The sequence below is a fragment of the Neoarius graeffei genome, chromosome 27, assembly GCF_027579695.1.
Source record: "Neoarius graeffei isolate fNeoGra1 chromosome 27, fNeoGra1.pri, whole genome shotgun sequence".
Taxonomy (NCBI): Eukaryota; Metazoa; Chordata; class Actinopteri; order Siluriformes; family Ariidae; genus Neoarius; species Neoarius graeffei.
In genome coordinates this window covers 49,771,271-49,791,029 of record NC_083595.1, presented here as the reverse complement: position 1 = coordinate 49,791,029, position 19,759 = coordinate 49,771,271, and the positions used below count along the sequence as shown (strand labels likewise).

The 19,759-nt window shown below is 41.8% G+C and overlaps 1 protein-coding gene across 1 annotated transcript in view; it reads left to right on the top strand.

Annotated features, from left to right (window-relative positions):
• abcc12 (ATP-binding cassette, sub-family C (CFTR/MRP), member 12) overlaps window positions 1-14,678 on the top strand; it is a 73,403-nt gene extending 58,725 nt beyond the window's left edge. Inside the window, exons 22-30 of the mRNA XM_060911561.1 lie at window positions 3,478-3,615; window positions 3,737-3,926; window positions 4,029-4,118; window positions 6,531-6,720; window positions 7,056-7,215; window positions 9,411-9,489; window positions 9,589-9,702; window positions 12,998-13,162; window positions 14,586-14,678. Of these exons, the coding sequence (XP_060767544.1) occupies window positions 3,478-3,615; window positions 3,737-3,926; window positions 4,029-4,118; window positions 6,531-6,720; window positions 7,056-7,215; window positions 9,411-9,489; window positions 9,589-9,702; window positions 12,998-13,162; window positions 14,586-14,678 (1,219 nt within the window). The remainder of the gene's footprint in view (window positions 1-3,477; window positions 3,616-3,736; window positions 3,927-4,028; window positions 4,119-6,530; window positions 6,721-7,055; window positions 7,216-9,410; window positions 9,490-9,588; window positions 9,703-12,997; window positions 13,163-14,585) is intronic.
• Window positions 14,679-19,759: the final 5,081 nt, after the last annotated feature.

Sequence of the window (19,759 nt, the reverse complement as noted above, 5' to 3'; positions counted from 1 at the left end):
TCCGGTTTCCCCCACAGTCCAAAGACATGCAGGTTAGGCTAATTGGTGGCTCTAAATTGACCGTAGGTGTGAATGTGAGTGTGAATGGTTGTGTGTTGCTATGTGTCAGCCCTGCGATGATCTGGTGACTTGTCCATGGTGTATCCCGCCTCTCACCCGTAGTCAGCTGGGATAGGCTCCGCATCCTTCTCTACCACACCTGCCACTTTCATGTCCTCTCTCACCACATCCATGTATCTCCTCTTTGGCCTTCCTTGTTTTCGTTTGCCTGGCAGCTCCATCCTCAACATTCTCTGCATCTCTTCTCAGGATGTGCCCATACCATCTCAGTCTCATCTCTCTTAGCTTCATTCCCAAGCTCTCCACATGTCCTGTCCCTCTGATGTTCCTTATCCTGTCCAACCTCGTCACTCCCATTGCAAACCTTAACATCCTCAACTCCGCCACCTCCAACTTTGCCTCCTGTCTCTTCGTTAAGAGTACGGTCTCCAATCCATACATCACAGCTGGTCTCACTACTGTCTTATACATCTTACCTAAAAACAAGAACTGTGATAAATGAAGATAAAAACTGTGCAAAAGTGGCAGTATTGAGCGAAAGATAAACAAATAAGCTCTAATGGTGATTTTACAAACAAAAATATTAAAAGTTCAGCTCTGATATTTTAACTAAAACAAAAGTACTGTTAAGAACAAAGATTTCTATTAGAGCCCTGCACTCCCGTGGGAGTCCCGCGGAACCCGCCGCAAAGCAGTGCGGCGCAGGACAAATTTTGAAAGCTCATTGCGGGCGGGAGCGGGAGTGCACAATGCGGGCGTGGGCGGGAGCGGTGATAAGCTGCAGTCCCGCTAACTAAAAATGTGTTTAAAATAAAATTTATAAATTATTAATTTATGTCTATCATATATAATTTGTGCTGGATATTTTATTTGGCATTAATAAAAACATTTTAAGATGCCTAAATTTGCAGAGAGAGTCAGATTGCCATTGATCACCCTAACGGGCAATCCTTTGATCACTCTAATGACTCGCCATTCACACCCAGCCTCCAGTGACCCACACTAACATGATGCCTCAGTGACACCTTAGATGAGCTGGTCATCAGAATTCTGATTCTGATTCTGATCCAGGAGAGGATAAATATCTCTCGTACGTTTCCGATTCCTTTCCTCTTCCGTGTTTGAGATCTCCGATCATGGCAGAAGAGCAGAGCTCTACACACCACGGGAGAGCGCATACTTAAATGATTAGCCTACTTAAATAATTATTATTATTAGGTCTACATGTTGCCATTTCAACATTCCGAATTCAAAAACAAGGTAAATAATAACAAACGTGAACGTGAGCTGTAGATATTTATGCTCAAATCCACTCAAAGTAGGGGGTGGGGCACCATCACGCTGTGTCAAGACAAGAACTTTCCTGAGAAATAACGCGAACGTCTGCATCATGCGGGATTTGCGGGTGGGAGCGGGACAAAATATGGCAGGCGCGGGCGGGAGCGGGACTGAAAATCATAATTCTTTGCGGGAGCGGGCGGGAGCGGGACTGAAAAATCTGACCCGCGCAGACCTCTAATTTCTATCTCATATGGTTTCTGGGCCAAAAAAAAGAAGAGAAAAATATACCTTTATTTTACAATTTATGAAATGAACTGAGCTACAAGATGGTGAACATGAAAAGTGGGCGTTTACCGCAGTTCAAAATACAAAGCAAAATCAATGAAAATGTGACAGCAGTACAGCTGCAAATCACAGGATTATATTAATGCGTATTGTTTCTATAGTAATGGCTCATTCACAGGGACTTGATGCTGACACTGATGCTTCATATAAACTAAACTTACTAATAAATGGATGAACGTGTGATCTTATTTAACAAAGACGAGTGTATAATCATTGGTGAATGGTGACGTTTTCTGTAAAGAAACTTTTTTGTTCAATATGTTAGAAGGAGGGGCGGCACGGTGGTGTAGTGGTTAGCGCTGTCGCCTCACAGCAAGAAGGTCCTGGGTTCGAGCCCCGTGGCCGGCAAGGGCCTTTCTGTGCGGAGTTTGCATGTTCTCCCCGTGTCCGCATGGGTTTCCTCCGGGTGCTCCGGTTTCCCCCACAGTCCAAAGACATGCAGGTTAGGTTAACTGGTGGCTCTAAATTGACCGTAGGTGTGAATGTGAGTGTGAATGGTTGTCTGTGTCTATGTGTCAGCCCTGTGATGACCTGGCGACTTGTCCAGGGTGTACCCCGCCTTTCGCCCGTAGTTAGCTGGGATAGGCTCCAGCTTGCTTGCGACCCTGTAGAAGGATAAAGCGGCTAGAGATAATGAGATGAGAGATGTTAGAAGGAGGGGCGGCACGGTGGTGTAGTGGTTAGCGCTGTCGCCTCACAGCAAGAAGGTCCTGGGTTCGAGCCCCGTGGCCGGCAAGGGCCTTTCTGTGTGGAGTTTGCATGTTCTCCCCGTGTCCGCGTGGGTTTCCTCCGGGTGCTCCGGTTTCCCCCATAGTCCAAAGACATGCAGGTTAGGTTAACTGGTGGCTCTAAATTGACCGTAGGTGTGAATGTGAGTGTGAATGGTTGTCTGTGTCTATGTGTCAGCCCTGTGATGACCTGGCGACTTGTCCAGGGTGTACCCCGCCTTTCGGCCGTAGTCAGCTGGGATAGGCTCCAGCTTGCCTGCGACCCTGTAGAACAGGGGTGTCAAACCTGATCCATAAAGGGCCTTGTGGCTGCAGGTTTTCATTCCAGCCATGCAGCAGCACACCTGACTTGGCTCATTCAATCAACTGAACTGTCTTCACACAGTCAAATACTTGCAGCCACACCCACCCTTGATTAAAGGGTGGGTGTGTCAGTTGATTGAATGAGCCAAATCAGGGTGCTGCTGCATGGCTGGAATGAAAACCTGCAGCCACACGGCCCTTTATGGATCAGGTTTGACACCCCTGCTGTAGAAGGATAAAGCGGCTAGAGATGATGAGAATGAGAATGTTAGAAGGACATTTTCTGCAATGGTGCAGTTTTAATGATCGAGTAGCTTATGCTTTTTTGGGTTATTGTGTGTTTTTTTTTTTGCTAATTAAGATTGAGAGAGAATAAAGAGAGGCTGATGAGGAAATACTGTCTTTAGCTGCTATAATATAAATTCCCTTGTTCTGTGGATGCTCCACAGCATTAAATGTAACAATAAATGTGTTCTTGAATGAACAAAAAATGTCATTGCAGGCAAAACACTGTGGTTTAACATGCAGTTATTGGAAAATAATCAACTTCCAAGTCTGCTTCATCACACTGATTGTTTTCCAATAACATCACAACGTTCAGCATTTCATGATACAAGTTTTCTTCATTTTGTCCTGAGGGGATGTAAACTTTTGCACTCATCTATATAAAAACAAGTGAGGTTGTGGTAGAGTATTAACACTAGGATTAAGTATTGTGTTGTGTTGTGGTGCTAACTCTCTGCTGCATTGTGTGCTTCAGCATATTCCAGAGGAGCATTCGGGAGATGAAGCGGATGGAGAATGTGAGTCGCTCTCCCTGCATCTCTCTCACGACCTCCATCATCCAGGGCCTCAGCACCATCCACGCCTATGAGAAACAAGCACAGTACATACAAAAGTACGACAAAAAAAAAAATCACAACACAAATCAATCAAACTACATACTTTAGTGCAGTATGATGTATTAACTCGTACTGATCTCACATCCTGTTTGTATGATGCTACTATTTCCTTGACAGGTTTAAAATAATAGGCGACCATAACTCGAATCACTTCCTGTTGTTTAACTGTGGAACACGTTGGCTGTCCTTCTGGCTCGACTTCATGTCTGCCGTCGTTTCTCTGACAGTGGCGCTGTTTGTCATACTCAGCCCCAGTGAGGTCATCGGTCCTTCACTCAAGGGTCTGGCCTTATCATATACCATACAGGTAACACACAAACACACACACTTATGATATTCATACAGTGTTAGGTTTAATGTTCGGGAAAGTGTTCACTTGTGTTCCTGATTGTGTTTTTGTTCTGTGCAGTTGACAGGCATGCTACAGTACGTCGTGAAGCTCTCAACAGAAGTGGAGGCGAAGTTTACCTCAGTGGAAAGACTACAGGAGTACATCACGGTGAGAGGTTCCACACTTTAACAAAACACTAGTCAGACTGTCGGTTTTAACATGTTAAAGGCAGGAGAGGTAATTTATTTAGAAGCATTTTTGTTCATATTTCTTGGAAATATTGTTACATCCCGACAACAATGAATAAATCAAATGCTCTGACAACACAAAGACAAAAAAAAAAAACCCCAATCATCTGGGAAGCCATGGCATGGTTAGAGAAGCAGCTTCAGGACCAAAAGGTTGCTGGTTTGATTCCCTGGACCAGCAGGAATGGTTGAAGTGCCCTTGAGCAAGGCACCTAACTCATAACTGCTCACCAGGCTGCTCTAGGTATGTTGTATGTTGCTCTGGATAAGAGCATCTGCTAAATGTCATTCATTAAAGCACTGTTTCCCAACCTTTCTTGAGCCACGGGACATATTTTACATTAGAAAAATCCCATGGCACACCACCAAACAAAAATGTCACAAAAAGTATCTATAATGATCATCTAGTCTCAATTTACTTACTCAGTGTGAAACCTGGGCCTGTTTAGTTGAACACAAAGCTGATATACTCGCAGGAATTGAAGAAAGACACACACGAAGATCTTCAACAGCTCTGAGTCTCTCTTTTTTTAATATAAAGTTTTTATAGCAGTCATGCTTGAAAAGCCCAGATTGCATAGATAGGTTGTGGAAAATGGGAGCAGAGCTGAAAGAGCTCTGCTTGCCAGAATGAGGAACTCCTTGACAGCAGTCAGCCAAAAACTGGCCAAAAGTAGATCAGCAAAGCTCAGCTTAAAACTACGATTTTGTCTCAGTCCAGTTATTTCCTCCTGCTCCTGCACTGTTGGACAGCTTTCCCCCCCCCACACCAAGCATAATGGAGTCGGCTCGGTTGGTTCCCCAGTAAAAGTAAATCCAAAGGAAAGATAACTTTCATTGTATTGTCTTGAGCTCACCTTTTTTTTTTTTGCTTTCTTCTGACCTCTACTCATATTAGGGCCTTCATCTGGGTCAGAATTTTCTCCAGGACCCAGTTTAGATTGTGCACTTTTTCTTTTCAAATATTTATCCATCGCTATCACCGCTGTCAAACCTGAAGCATTACTAATTCTATTGTTTGAATGACAACAGGTAGATACACAGGTTAATTAGCTACCTGTTGCCATCTAGTGGAAGAGTATTTAATTGTTCTGCCTGTCACTATAGGTCGCTGGCATAGATGAATGAAGACAAATTATTTGCAGTAAATAAATAATAATTTTTGGACCAATTAAGTGAAATTGGATAATTTCCCACGGTACACCTGATGATCTCTCACGGCACACTAATGTGCCGCGGCACAGTGGTTGGGAATCACTGCATTAAAGAGTAGTTATTGCCTGTGAACCTGATTTCCTCTGAATGGCGCTCTTCACAGGGGCTAAATCGCTCCCCTGTGTCTCCTCAGTGATGTAGACTCGGTCCTAGTTGAAGCCTCTGGCGAATAGCGCTGATTGCGAGGTCCTGTCCAATCAAAACTCCCAGACGAGTGGGGGAAGGGATTCCCCGCCAAGGCTGCACGTAGCATCTTAGTGTGAGCATGTAGCCTATGGGAAATGAATAGTGTGTTGGATTAGCACTGTTTTGGAAAATTGAAAATGTTGTCTGGGGCCCCTCTGGGGTATCACCAATCCATATGCAAAGCATGGAGCATGTGCGTCCAGCCATGTCGATTAGCAGAGACAGAGAGACAGACATCCTTCCTTTAGTAGTATAAATATCTGTAGCAGTCACAGGGCTATAAAAAAAACCTGTCCAATCGTTTCTTTCAGTCTGAATGAATTGATTGGATGCCTGTCCACTTACCTACCTGCCTCCCTGCATGCACTCCACCTGTTCAGTCATTCTGCACGACCAAAATCTTCCACAAGGCTCGACAGACATATTACTGACATTCTGCTAAACCTAGCAAGCTAGTCGACGGCTGTGAGTGCTAACGCTAGCCATGTTCATTGTTTACATTCATTATGATAATGTTTGGTGTTTTCTTACATGTGAACGAGCCACGAGGGAGTTGGATATGACAATGACATGCTACGCTCCTTCTCCCAGCAGAACTCATCCTCTAGTCTGCAGTAGTCAGGCAGTGCGTGCTCATGTGTTTTGAAGGAGTAGCTTTGGAGGGAGGGCTGAAGTGAGGGGGTGGGATTTTTTTTTTCTTTTCGGTTGGATACTTTCAAAATCTAGCTTTCTCTTACTGGTTTCTACCAAATGACCTACCATGCCTTTAAATGATATTTTCCATGGCTTGTCATGATACAAAAAAAAGGTTTAGCCTCACCTCGAATGCATAGCTATAGTCACCGATTTGATCAATTACTCTTTATTTGTGTAACATTTTGATGTTATAAGTCACTGAAATGTTCTTTTTAAAATACCATCTGTTTCACAGGGCTGTGTATCTGAAGCACCGCGCAAGTTGAAAGGTGTGAACATCCCTTCAGACTGGCCACAGGATGGCGGTATCACCTTTAAAAACTACAGCATGAGGTACAGAGAGAACACACCAATTGTGCTCAATCAGCTCGACCTCACAATCAAACCACGAGAGAAACTCGGCATCGTGGGGCGTACCGGCTCAGGTGGGATGCAAGTCATAATGTTCAGTCAGTAAGATGCTTTAAGAGGTATAGCTGAATAATTTACTGGTAGTTTAAAGGATTAATATGTAATATATCTCATCATAGTGCATCACAGATATGGCCAGTATGAATATCTATGGAAAAATACACCAAAGCCCTGTCACATGATCCTCCTGAAGGCAGTGTAAATAAGACATAAAATAATCTGCTTGTAATTTTTTTTTTTTTTACCTGATCGATCATTTTGATCCAGATAAAACCCAATAATGTTCTGGATGGACTGTCGCTAGTAAGAAAGACAGGTTTTGAAAGTGTTTAATCTTGTTGTGTGGCAGGTAAATCGTCACTGGGTGTGGCTCTGTTCCGCTTGGTGGAGCCAGCAGAGGGCACTATTCTGATCGACAATCTGGACATCTGCACTTTGGGCCTGCAGGACCTTCGCAGTCAGCTGTCCACCATCCCACAGGACCCAGTCCTTTTCATCGGAACTATCAGGTACGTAACCTCCTCTTAGCTCTTGTCTCTGACCTCAGAAGCTTAGCGATGTGACAAATGCAACAAAATGGCCACCAGATGTGATTTTTTTTAAAAGTAGCATTTGTGTTGCAAAAAAAGTGACAAATTTTACGCAAATGAGAATTGAAGCAGCGGCACGGTGGTTAGCACTGTCGCCTCACAGCAAGAAGGTCCGGGTTCGAGCCCCGTGGTTGGCGAGGGCCTTTCTGTGCGGAGTTTGCATGTTCTCCCCGTGTCCGCGTGGGTTTCCTCCGGGTGCTCCGGTTTCCCCCACAGTCCAAAGACATGCAGGTTAGGTTAACTGGTGACTCTAAATTGACTGTAGGTGTGAATGTGAGTGTGAATGGTTGTCTGTGTCTATGTGTCAGCCCTGTGATGACCTGGCGACTTGTCCAGGGTGTACCCCGCCTTTCGCCCGTAGTCAGCTGGGATAGGTTCCAGCTTGCCTGCAACCCTGTAGAAGGATAAAGCCGCTAGAGATAATGAGATGAGATGAGATATTGGCTCATTGGAAATTTCATGACAGCAACACATCTCAAAAAAGTTGGGACAGGGGCAATAAGAGGCTGGAAAACTTAAAGGTACAAAAAAGGAACAGCTGGAGGACCAAATTGCAACTCATTAGGTCAATTGGCAATAGGTCATTAACATGACTGGGTATAAAAAGAGCATCTTGGAGTGGCAGCAGCTCTCAGAAGTAAAGATGGGAAGAGGATCACCAATCCCCCTAATTCTGCGCCAACAAATAGTGGAGCAATATCAGAAATGAGTTCGACAGTGTAAAATTGCAAAGAGTTTGAACCTATCATCATCTACAGTGCATAATATCATCAAAAGATTCAGAGAATCTGGAAGAATATCTGTGCATAAGTGTCAAGGCTGGAAAACCATACTGGGTGTCCGTGATCTTCGGGCCCTTAGACGGCACTGCATCACATACAGGCATGCTTCTGTATTGGAAATCACAAAATGGGCTCAGGAATATTTCCAGGAATATATCTGTGAACACAATTCACTGTGCCATCCGCCGTTGCCAGCTAAAACTCTATAGTTCAAAGAAGAAGCCATATCTAAACATGATCCAGAAGCGCAGACGTCTTCTCTGGGCCAATGCTCATTTAAAATGGACTGAGGCAAAGTGGAAAACTGTTCTGTGGTCAGATGAATCAAAATTTGAAGTTCTTTATGGAAATCAGGGATGCCGTGTCATTCGGACTAAAGAGGAGAAGGACGACCCAAGTTGTTATCAGCGCTCAGTTCAGAAGCCTGCATCTCTGATGGTATGGGGTTGCATTAGTGTGTATGGCATGGGCAGCTTACACATCTGGAAAGACACCATCAATGCTGAAAGGTATATCCAGGTTCTAGAGCAACATATGCTCCCATCCAGACGACGTCTCTTTCAGGGAAGACCTTGCATTTTCCAACATGACAATGCCAAACCACATACTGCATCAATTACAGCATCATGGCTGCGTAGAAGAAGGGTCCGGGTACTGAACTGGCCAGCCTGCAGTCCAGATCTTTCACCCATAGAAAACATTTGGTGCATCATAAAACGGAAGATACGACAAAAAAGACCTAAGACAGTTGAGCAACTAGAATCCTACATTAGACCAGAATGGGTTAACATTCCTATCCCTAAACTTGAACAACTTGTCTCCTCAGTCCCCAGACGTTTACAGACTGTTGTAAAGAGAAAAGGGGATGTCTCACAGTGGTAAACATGGCCTTGTCCCAACTTTTTTGAGATGTGTTGTTGTCATGAAATTTAAAATCACCTAATTTTTCTCTTTAAATGACACATTTTCTCAGTTTAAACATTTGATATGCCATCTATGTTCTATTCTGAATAAAATATGGAATTTTGAAACTTCCACATCATTGCATTCTGTTTTTATTTACAATTTGTACTTTGTCCCAACTTTTTTGGAATCGGGGTTGTAGCTTTAAGTTCTCTCGGCAAAGTATTCCATAACTTGGGGCCTGCATAGGTGAGTGTTCTTCCACCAAATTAACTTCTTTTGATACTCAGACCACCAAACCATTGTTTGGTGACCCCGACCAATATATGAGGTTAAAAATCACTGAATACAGGGGAATGAATGAATATCACAGAGTTCTTGTATTTATACTTTACTAAAAAGCCTAAATCAGTGTTGAATTGTTTGCAGGTATAACCTCGACCCATTTAATAAACACACAGATGAGGAGCTCTGGATAGCTCTGGAGAAAACATACATTAAAGATGCAGTAAGTACAAATTAAAACTTCAGTCCTGCCATTAGAAGTGACTTCATGTGGTACGGGGAAGCAATTAACCAATCAAACGTCTCTCTGCATCTTTGCTAGATCTCTAGTTTGCCACAGAAGCTGGACTCAGTGGTCGTGGAGAATGGAGAGAACTTTTCTGTCGGAGAGAGACAGCTCCTGTGCATGGCCAGAGCACTGCTTCGCAATTCGAAAGTAAGAACACACACACGGATTAAATTTCTCCATCATGCCAGTGGATTTCCGTCATTTTATATTTAAGAGTTATTCCACTCAATCTCATTGTACATGAGCTGATAGCTCATGAGGTGCGTAGCACCAAGTATGATGAGATTGAGTGGAATAACCGTTTTATTCTATCCACATTCACTGGATTTTGATAAACAGAGCATTTTTATTTTTTGCAAATTTGAAAAATAAAAACTGTATACAAAACATCCAACAAAATAATTTCCACTTAGAATGTAAACAAATAACAGGATGCAATTTGTGAAAAATGTGATAATTCTTGAAAAATAAAAAAAGAGATGTTCTTATGTTTATCACATACTTTCATTCCATATTTTGTTGTTTATTTTGGAATTTTGGGGGGTTTTGTTTTTGAGTAGGTTTTTTTTTTTTATTTTGTCCTTAGTTGGTCCAACAACACGCTCCGCCATTTTGTTTTTCTCTACTCATGATATAGATGACTTGCAACCACATGATCAAAATGTGCTACGTCATGAGCGTCCGCCATGATGGTGGATATACAAAGCAACTCGGATGGCAGCCGCTGAAAGCGTGTCTGTAAATAATGCTGAATTTTCTCACTTTTACCACGATTTGAACGGTTGAGCGAAGATTAAATACAAAGAGAAGATAGATATGTGTGGTTTTGACCCATATTATTTAAAAAAGTTGGATTTTTCTGAAGATAAGATGCTTCTCCCGACCATCAAGTACCCAGATATCACGTTCTGTCTGCTTTGGCTGCCGAATAATCAAGTCCAACCTTGAACGCAATGTAGCCCGTGTTCTGATTGGGTGCCCAGTCTGGATTGTTTCTATCGTATAATTTTGCTGGCGCTCCTAGAAGCGAAATGGTAATACACGTGTAAAAATTATAACAACAACCGAATGAACCACGACAAGAGAAAACGCTCATTTTATAGCAAAATTCTACCAACACGAAATAAAATTCTTCCATGATATTATCGAGAAAGCTTTTGAATCTCACCTGAGATAAAATGATCACTGCAAACACGAGCTGTTTTGGTTTTAGTCCCGGTTAGATCAGCCCTGCCGATGTTGTTCAGTCTCCTCTCCGTGCTAAGCCTCAGAGTTTCCGAATCACGGACGGAATTCTAAAAAAGCGGAACGTGCCGCGGTCACGAGTACTGTTGTGACCGCAACCATATACAGCACAAAGATATGGCAGAGCTAAAAGAACGTTTAAAGCAGTAGAAAAACAAAGAGCGTTGCGCACGCGTGATTACGTTTTGTATGGAATGTCGCTCGACCCTGCATTTGTATCTCCACCAACATGGCCGACATCCGGGTTTCTATTTTGCTTTGACTTCACTTGCACATTAAGGATATGAGTTGATAGCCTAGTAGTAGAGTTGCCAATCAGAGCATGCGATCATTTTTGTATCATTAAAAATATATATCACATGGTGGTTATTTGATTTGATTTTTTTCTTTAGTTTTTGACATACTTGGTAAAAATTACATTCTTGTAAGGGATTTCAAATGGATTTGTCTGCACAGCAGTTCTACAAATCTCCACATGTTAGGGCAGGAGGTGGTCTGGGAGTTTCTCAGCTTTTTGTTGCTTCAGAAAATGTTCAGTATGTAAACAGCATGTAGAGGCATCAGGTGCGATTTATACCGGGTTATACCATCATCCCACGGCTCTCACAATGTCAGAAAGAATCTGGAGAACCCCAGGAGTCTGGGATTATTATTTTATGTCATTAAAACAGTGGAACCCAACCAACCCTTAGAGTTTTTTTTTATATTTATTACTGTTTTCTTTTATAGTTTGTAGCCCATTTGGGTTCAGATCACTTGAATTTGTTGGGTTTAATCCAGACTTTAATAACTCACAAATACCGTAAGACCATAAATAATGCCATTCTTGAATTTAATTTAATTTAATTTAATTTAATTTAATTTAATAATCGTTTGGACAACCGTGTGGTTCAGTTCTTAAATCTGATTGGTCGGAAGGCACGCTTTCCTTTTATCGTTGTTTAACAAAGTAAAATGTATAATTGTTGATGTAGCGACGTTTTTTGTTTGGAGATTTATTTCACATTTCTCAGGTGAATCAGAATCAGACTACTTTATTGTCCATTAAACTTACATAAAATGGAAAACTGTCTTTGGCACTGGCATGGAAGACAAAAAGACAAATAGATCATCTAAAACAATAGACATTCAGAACACAACATTACAATCAAATACTGTAAAATAAGCACATGGCATCGTCAGTGTCTGTGGTTTATAACAGTCACGGTGCTTTGCAAAGTTTCCCAGCATGAGAAAGTGTTCAGGACTGAGGAGTTTATGCTTTCTGGTTTCTTGGTAACATGACAAACTGTGTTCGAGAGCGAGAGAGAGAGAACACAAGGGAGAGCGAGAGAGAGAGAGAGAGAAAGAGAGTGCATGAGAGAGGGAGAGAGCACAAGAGAGAGAGCAAGGGAGAGAGAGAGAGAGAGAGAGCAAGGGAGAGAGAGAGTGCACAAGAGAGAGAGAGAGAGAGAGCAAGGGAGAGAGAGAGAGAGAGAGAGAGAGCAAGGGAGAGAGAGAGTGCACAAGAGAGAGAGAGAGCAAGGGAGAGAGAGAGAGAGAGAGAGAGAAAGAGCAAGAGAGAGAGAGAGAGCAAGGGAGACAGTGCACAAGAGAGAGAGCAAGGGAGACAGAGAGAGAAAGAGAGCAAGGGAGAGAGAGAGAGCACAAGAGAGAGAGAGCAAGGGAGAGAGTGCACGAGAGAGAGAGCACAAGAGAGAGAGAACAAGGGAGAGAGAGCGAGAGAGCACAAGAGCGAGAGAGCACGAGAGAGAGAGAGAGCAAGGGAGAGAGAGAGAGAGTGCACAAGAGAGAGAGAGCAAGGGAGAGAGAAAGAGAGAAGTGCATGGGAGAGAGAGAGAGAGAGAGAGAGCTGTATGAGGATGTTAAACTCATCTCTCAGATGTTCCACAACATTAAATCTAACTATAAACCATTAAAATGTTTGCCATGTTGTTTAATTATAAATTAAACATTGAAATCATTGGGAAATCGCTATGGTATAAGCGGAACACACACACACACACACACACACACACACACACACACACACACACACACACACACACACTCTTTCATATAACCTCATGGCCTGCTGTGTGTTGTTTCTTATTTTATACTCTGACTCTAGTAAATATTTACATATTTAAATAAAGGGTCTAATATTGAAACGGAATATATTTGGTGTGTGTGTGTGTGTGTGTGTGTGTGTGTACAGATCATTCTGCTGGACGAGGCGACAGCGTCTATAGACTCTGAGACAGACAGTCTGATCCAGCACACCATCAGAGACGCCTTCCATCACTGCACCATGCTCACTATAGCGCACCGCATCAACACCGTGCTCGAGTGTGACCGCATCCTCGTCATGGACAAGGGCAAGGTGACGGTGCACACACACACACACACACACACACACAGAGAAACATTTAGTGTAAGACTGCACACAAAATGCACAATGTTCTCTCTCTCTCTCTGGCTCTTGATCTTTCTGTCTCACTCTCTGTCTCTCTGACGACCTATACACCTGTCTCTCTCTGAATCTCTGTCTGTCTGCAACTCTCCTTTTTCTTAAGCTCTATCTTTCTTTCACCATCCATCCATCCATCCATCCATCCATCCATCCATCCATCCATCCATCCATCCATCCATCCATCCATCCATCCATCCATCCATCTCTCTCTCTTCTCTGTTTGACTCTCTCTTTTCACTCTCTCTTTTTTCTCCCTTATTCTGTCTCTCTATCTGTGTGTCTTTTTGCTGTCTCTTTCATTCTTTATTAATTTCTTTTCTCTTTCTTTCTTTTCTTGGTCTCTCTATCTCATTCTTTTTATAGCTCTCTGTCTCTTTTCACTGTCTCCTTCTCTTTTCTTTCATTCTCTGTCTCTTTATCTTTCTCCTCACTCTGTCTTGCTTTTTCTCTCTTCTCTTCTCTTCTCTTCTCTTCTCTTCTCTTCTCTTCTCTTCTCTTCTCTTCTCTTCTCTTCTCTTCTCTTCTCTTCTCTTCTCACTGTCCTTTTTTCTCCATCACTCAGTCTCTCTGTCTGTATGTTTCTGCTGTCTCTCTGTCATTCTTTATGTTTCTCTCTCTCTCTCATTCTTTATATCTCTCTTTTCACTGTCTTCCTCTCTTTTCTTTCATTCTGTCTCTTTCTTTATCTTTCTCCTTGATCTGTCTTGCTTTTTCTCTATTGTTCCATCTCTCTCTCTCCTCTATTTGACACTCTCTCTTTTCACTGTCTCTTTTTTCTCCCTCATTCTGTCTCTCTGTCTTTTTGCTGTCTCTCTTTCATTCTTTATTAATTTCTTTTCTCTTTTTCTTCCTTTTCCTGGTCTCTCTATCTCATTCTTTTTATAGCTCTCTCTGTCTCTTTTCACTGTCTCCCTCTCTTTTCTTTCATTCTGTCTCTTTCTTTATCTTTCTCCTCACTGTCTTGCTTTTGCTCTATAATCCTCTCTCTCCTCTGTTTGACACTCTCTTTTCACTGTCTCTCTTTTTCTCATCATTCTTTATCTTCTATCTCATTTATATAATATAGATATATACTTTCATTCTGTCTGTCTCTTTCTTTATCTTTCTCCTCACAGTCTTGCTTTTTCTCTCTCATTCTCTTTTCCTCTCTCTCTCTCTCTCTCTCTCTCTCTCTCTCTCAGTTCACTTCAGCAGGCTTTAGCACTGAGTGTCCATCCAGAGAAAATAACATTATTATTAATGTTCTCTCCTTTCTCTCTCTGCCTGTCTGTTTTTTTCCTTTCTTTTTATCAACTCTGTCTCATCTTTCCGTCTCTGTCTCTCTCTGTCACAGGTTGTTGAATTTGATCGGCCGCAGGATCTCATGCAAAAACCAGACTCTGCCTTTGCGTCACTCTTAGCAGCAGCCAACAGCGTCAAGTCTTGAAATACACACACACACACACACACATGCACAGGAACACATCTGCACAGATTTCCTGTGGTCTGCTCATCATTAACTGGGTCAGGAGTCAGCTTTACACACTGTGTTTATACATAAACACTCAGCAGACGAGAACGAGACAATAAGAGATTCTGATTTACGAGAAACAGTTCAACATGTTTCACGCGGTTTGTAAACGTAGGAGAACATCGTGTGCATTTCAGGAGTCTTGAGGAGGACAGTATACGGGTGTACCCACCATCATGCCTTCGTTAATATCAAATCTCCTGCTTTTTTTAGTTCTTATATAAAATATTTTTTTTAAATATAAATGTCATGGTCCTGCATCACACATGTACGCATTACCTGAGTCACTCAATAAATCCACACCACTCTGCTGTGGTCGCCTGATCACTCACCACACCTGAGATTTTTAACAGCACGTTATTTGATTTGCACTTTATTTTATTTATTTTCCATCATTTTGTATGAAATGAAGAGCTCCTCTGTCAAAGTCCAGCTCTTGAGAAAAATGTTCAGAAATCCCCAAGACCTTCATCTCTTCTTTCAGTTCTCATAGGACTAAAACTGACGTATATTCAAAATATTTATTGATTTTTATTCTATGTATATATCTATTTCTGTACATGCAAAGTGATTGAAATAATAATGTTCAGAATTCTTGTTTTTTTTTTTAACAGTCAAATAAATGGAATGGATTTCATTAAATGCAACTGCTCTCTTGTGTTTATACTACACACATTTCTCGACGTGGCCACTAGGTAGCGTTGGCCCCACGCGTTATCTGAGCAGGTTGAACACAGGTTGCATCAGTGAAGGCGCTCCCTGATGAAACGAGGTGAAATACCAGCAGGACTGAAGAGTCCAGACTGCTCAGGGAGCGAGAGCTTTACTTTAACTTCGTAAACAGGGTTGTGATGAAAGACGTTGATCGTGCTACTTCCAGACAAATCGGGTTTACGTTTACAGCAATTAGGTGGACACACTCTTATGTGGAACGACCTACAGAAGTACACAGAAGTCTCTGCAGATACTCATAGAGAAGATCAAATGCAGATCATCTTTTGTGTGTGTACTGAATTTGTGGGCGTGTGAGATATCGAATGATTGTCACATGACTTCCTTGCTCATAAATGATAGCTAGTTTCCTGTCAGGTCACTCTTTTTATGATACTCTTAATCACCATGATGGTTAAAATGTGCCCTGATCACACGATGAAGTGTATACACACCAACACACACACTTCAAGGGGGACATTGACATCTATGCGTCATCAAGTCAAACAATCTACCCCAGTTCCCTTTTACCTCAATTATGGTGCCATCAAAACGTGTTCCAGTCATCATTAATGACTACAATGTACATGAATTACTCTGAATATAGATATAAAAATGATTTGCTGGCCTAAATAAGTGCTCATTTAAATATTTGACATTTGAATCCACCAGGGTGCGTGGTTGCTTTAAAATAGGCTCTAAAACTCAGAGCGATTACCTTGGGAACATTTTTGCTGCTTACGACTGTCAGTCCTTAAGCAATAAAAGCATTTAATTCTTTTTCGCTTACTTCATTTTCAGTACACTGAGAGTTGTATAATGTCAGGAGCTGTGATAGATATTATTGGGTCTTGGTCCAAAACCGCTAAAGCAGAGTGTGCCAAAACTAACCAGCGATCCAATTCACGAACCCCTGTTGGGCTAAAGCTAATTATGATTTTATAACTCCTTCTCTCCTGCTCTTGAGAGTTTGAAAAGAACAATAAATCATAACCCAATGTGTACGCTATTCTTAGCCTTGCGTTACAGTTGGCCTAGGCTTCCTTCTTTCCTAACTCCACTCGAGGCGTCTCTGCAGTGAGGCAAAATGAGTTTTGATCAAGCCAAGCTCCTAGTGGAAGACGTTGGAGACAGTAAACAGATGAGACCATGGGCTCTGACAATCAGCCTTCAGCGCGGTCAAAACAGACTTGAGGAACGTCAGACCGAAACTTAAGATTGCTTCTAACATACGGTAGAAGATATCCAGGCCAAGTCTTATGCGCAGCGGAAGATCAATTAGGGCTTTAATAGCAGAGAAATATCACTCAGAACTCTAAAAGACAATGAAGCTCATACAAAACTATCAGAGCAAAGGAGTGTCAGCCTACAGTTCAACAGCAGAAGATAAATTCAATCGTTAAGAACAGAGGATCCCAAAACTTTAAGAAGAGATGTTTGCCCAAATATTTAAGAAGAGGAGAACATTCCCCCAAACTTGAAGATCACAAGACGTTAAGAACTGAAGAAGCTCCCCCAAAACTTTAAGAAGAGAAAATCCCCAAACTTGACAAATAGGTCACAGAACTTTAGGAACAGAATAAGATCCTAAAACTTCAAGAAAAAGAAGTTTGCCCAAATATTTAAGAACAGAAGATCCCAACAGCTTTAGAACAGAAGACCACCCCAATACTTTAAGAACAGAAAATCTCAAAACTTTAAAAATAGAGGATCACAGAACTTTAGGAACAGGATAAGATCATAAAAGTGTAAGAAACGAAGAAGTCCCCAAAACTTTAGGAATAGGATAAGATCTCAAAACCTTATGAAGATGACATTAAGAACCTTAAGAGCAGAAGATCCTAAAACTTTAAGAACAGAAAATCCCAAAACTTTAAAAATAGAAGATCACAGAACTTTAGGAACAGAATAAGATCCCAAAACTTTAAGAACATAAGTTCTCAAAACTTTAGAAATTGGACAAGATCCCAACACGTTCAGAACATGACCTTCAGAACCTGAAGAACAGAAGATCCAAAAACTTTAAGAACAAAAGAAGATCACCCAAATGACCATCCCAGTCATCCTCCATGGGAAGATGTTTACCCTGAGCTTTAAAAGTAGAGCAAGATCGCCCAAAACTTTAAGAACAGAAAATCCCAAAACTTGAAAAAATAGAGGATCACAAAACTTTAGGAACAGAATAAGATCTCAAAACTTTAAGAACATACCGTAATATGTTCCCAAAACTTGAAGAATATGACCTTAAGAACCTTAAGAACAGAAGATCCAAAAACTTTAAGAACAAAACAAGATCACCCAAAAGATCATCTCAGTCAATCTCCATGGGAAGATGTTTACTCTGGGCTTTAAAAGTAGAGAAAGATCTCCCAAAACTTTAAGATTAGATGATTACCCAGAAAGATATCTTCTCAAATTTCAAGATCATTGTCCAAAAGTTTAAGAGCAAAAACAAGATCACGCAAGATTTTACATAGAAAAGGAAGATCAGTCCAAGCTTTATGGAAGAAGAAAGATCACTCGGGACTTTAAGAGCACTGGAAGATCAGTCTAACCTTTGAGAGAATACTAAGACCAACCAAATCTTTAGGAGTAGAAGATCAACAAAGCTTAAGAGAAATCTAAGACTAAGACCAAAGGAAGATCACAGGCACCTTTAAATAGGTCTCCTGAAACTAAAGGCAGAAAACTTCACTCGTCCAAGTTTTAAGAGCAAACATCTATGAACTCTGCATGCAGAAGAAGAAGATCTTAAGCCTTTACTGTGGAAGATAACTCTCCAGCTTTAAGAATGGAGGAAGTCTTCAATCACGCCAAGCTTTAAACGTCACTCTCCTAGTGAGAGGCTGTGTAGAGAGCAGAAACAGGAGAAACACACTGGATTCCCCTCAGTCATGCTATTAAGAGCTGGACATAAACAAAGCCAAACTCGCTCACTGTGTGAGAGCTGGCGTAGTGAGTTATTTCACATTTCCTAGTGACGGCATGAAAGTAAATTCAAAACACAGCATCGTGAAAGAGTTTCTAAAAAGTGCTGAACAGCTTGACAAAAATTATCCAGGAAACATTACACAGTTTTACAGCTCAAGTGCTGGTCACGGGTTCCTCACACTCGTCACTCACACCAGGCTTCGACACAGGAGCAACGTTTTACTCTTTGGTAGCCAGGAAAAGGTGTTACACTGAGAAGTTACCGTATGTTGAACAGTTGAAGGATTGTCTGAATTGAGCGGAATGGTAAGTGTGGGGTCAAGGCTTCGGATCAAAGCAGCTCCTGACCTTCGGGGTGGTGAGAATCAGCTTGATAACATATTAGTTGGAGACAAGTGTTTTACTGGGAAATATACCACTTGTATTTTTCATCTGAGCTCCATCCGGGACATGAAGAACCAAAAACGTGACATCTCATCTCATCTCATTATCTCTAGCTGCTTTATCCTGTTCTACAGGGTCACAGGCAAGCTGGAGCCTATCCCAGCTGACTACGGGCGAAAGGCGGGGTACACCCTGGACAAGTCGCCAGGTCATCACAGGGCTGACACATAGACACAGACAACCATTCACACTCGCATTCACACCTACGGTCAATTTAGAGTCACTAGTTAACCTAACCTGCATGTCTTTGGACTGTGGGGGAAACCGGAACACCCGGAGGAAACCCACGCGGACACGGGGAGAACATGCGAACTCCGCACAGAAAGGCCCTCACCGGCCACGGGGCTCGAACCCGGACCTTCTTGCTGTGAGGCGACAGCGCTAACCACTACACCACCGTGCCGCCCAAAACGTGACATAAATCTCTATATGTCACTCATGAGGAAATCGATGAATTGTTTAGATAAATTTGGGTACTTTTTGTTTGTGAATATGTCGATATAATAAAAAGAGAATCACACATTAGCTCGTATTTTTCATACAAAATACATTGTAGATCTGAGTGACATATTTAAATAATATTCGCTGGGTTTTTTCGTGGTATATCAGATATATTCCATTCAGCGAGCATAATATCGAACGCATTGAAGACGAGTAGCTGAATGGAATATATCTGATATACCATGAAAAAAAAGCCAGCCGATATTATTATTATTATTATTATTATTATTATACATACACATTCCTTTGAGGTGTTCAACACGAATTTCTCTTTCAAAATTATCTCAAAATCTTCCGTATTTAATGAAGCAAACCTGGTGGCCATGTTTGTTTACAAATTGTCCCAGTTGCTTGCTAGCGCTGAAGTTTTACGTCTCCAACGTGTGACGGCATGTTGGCTTGACAACCAT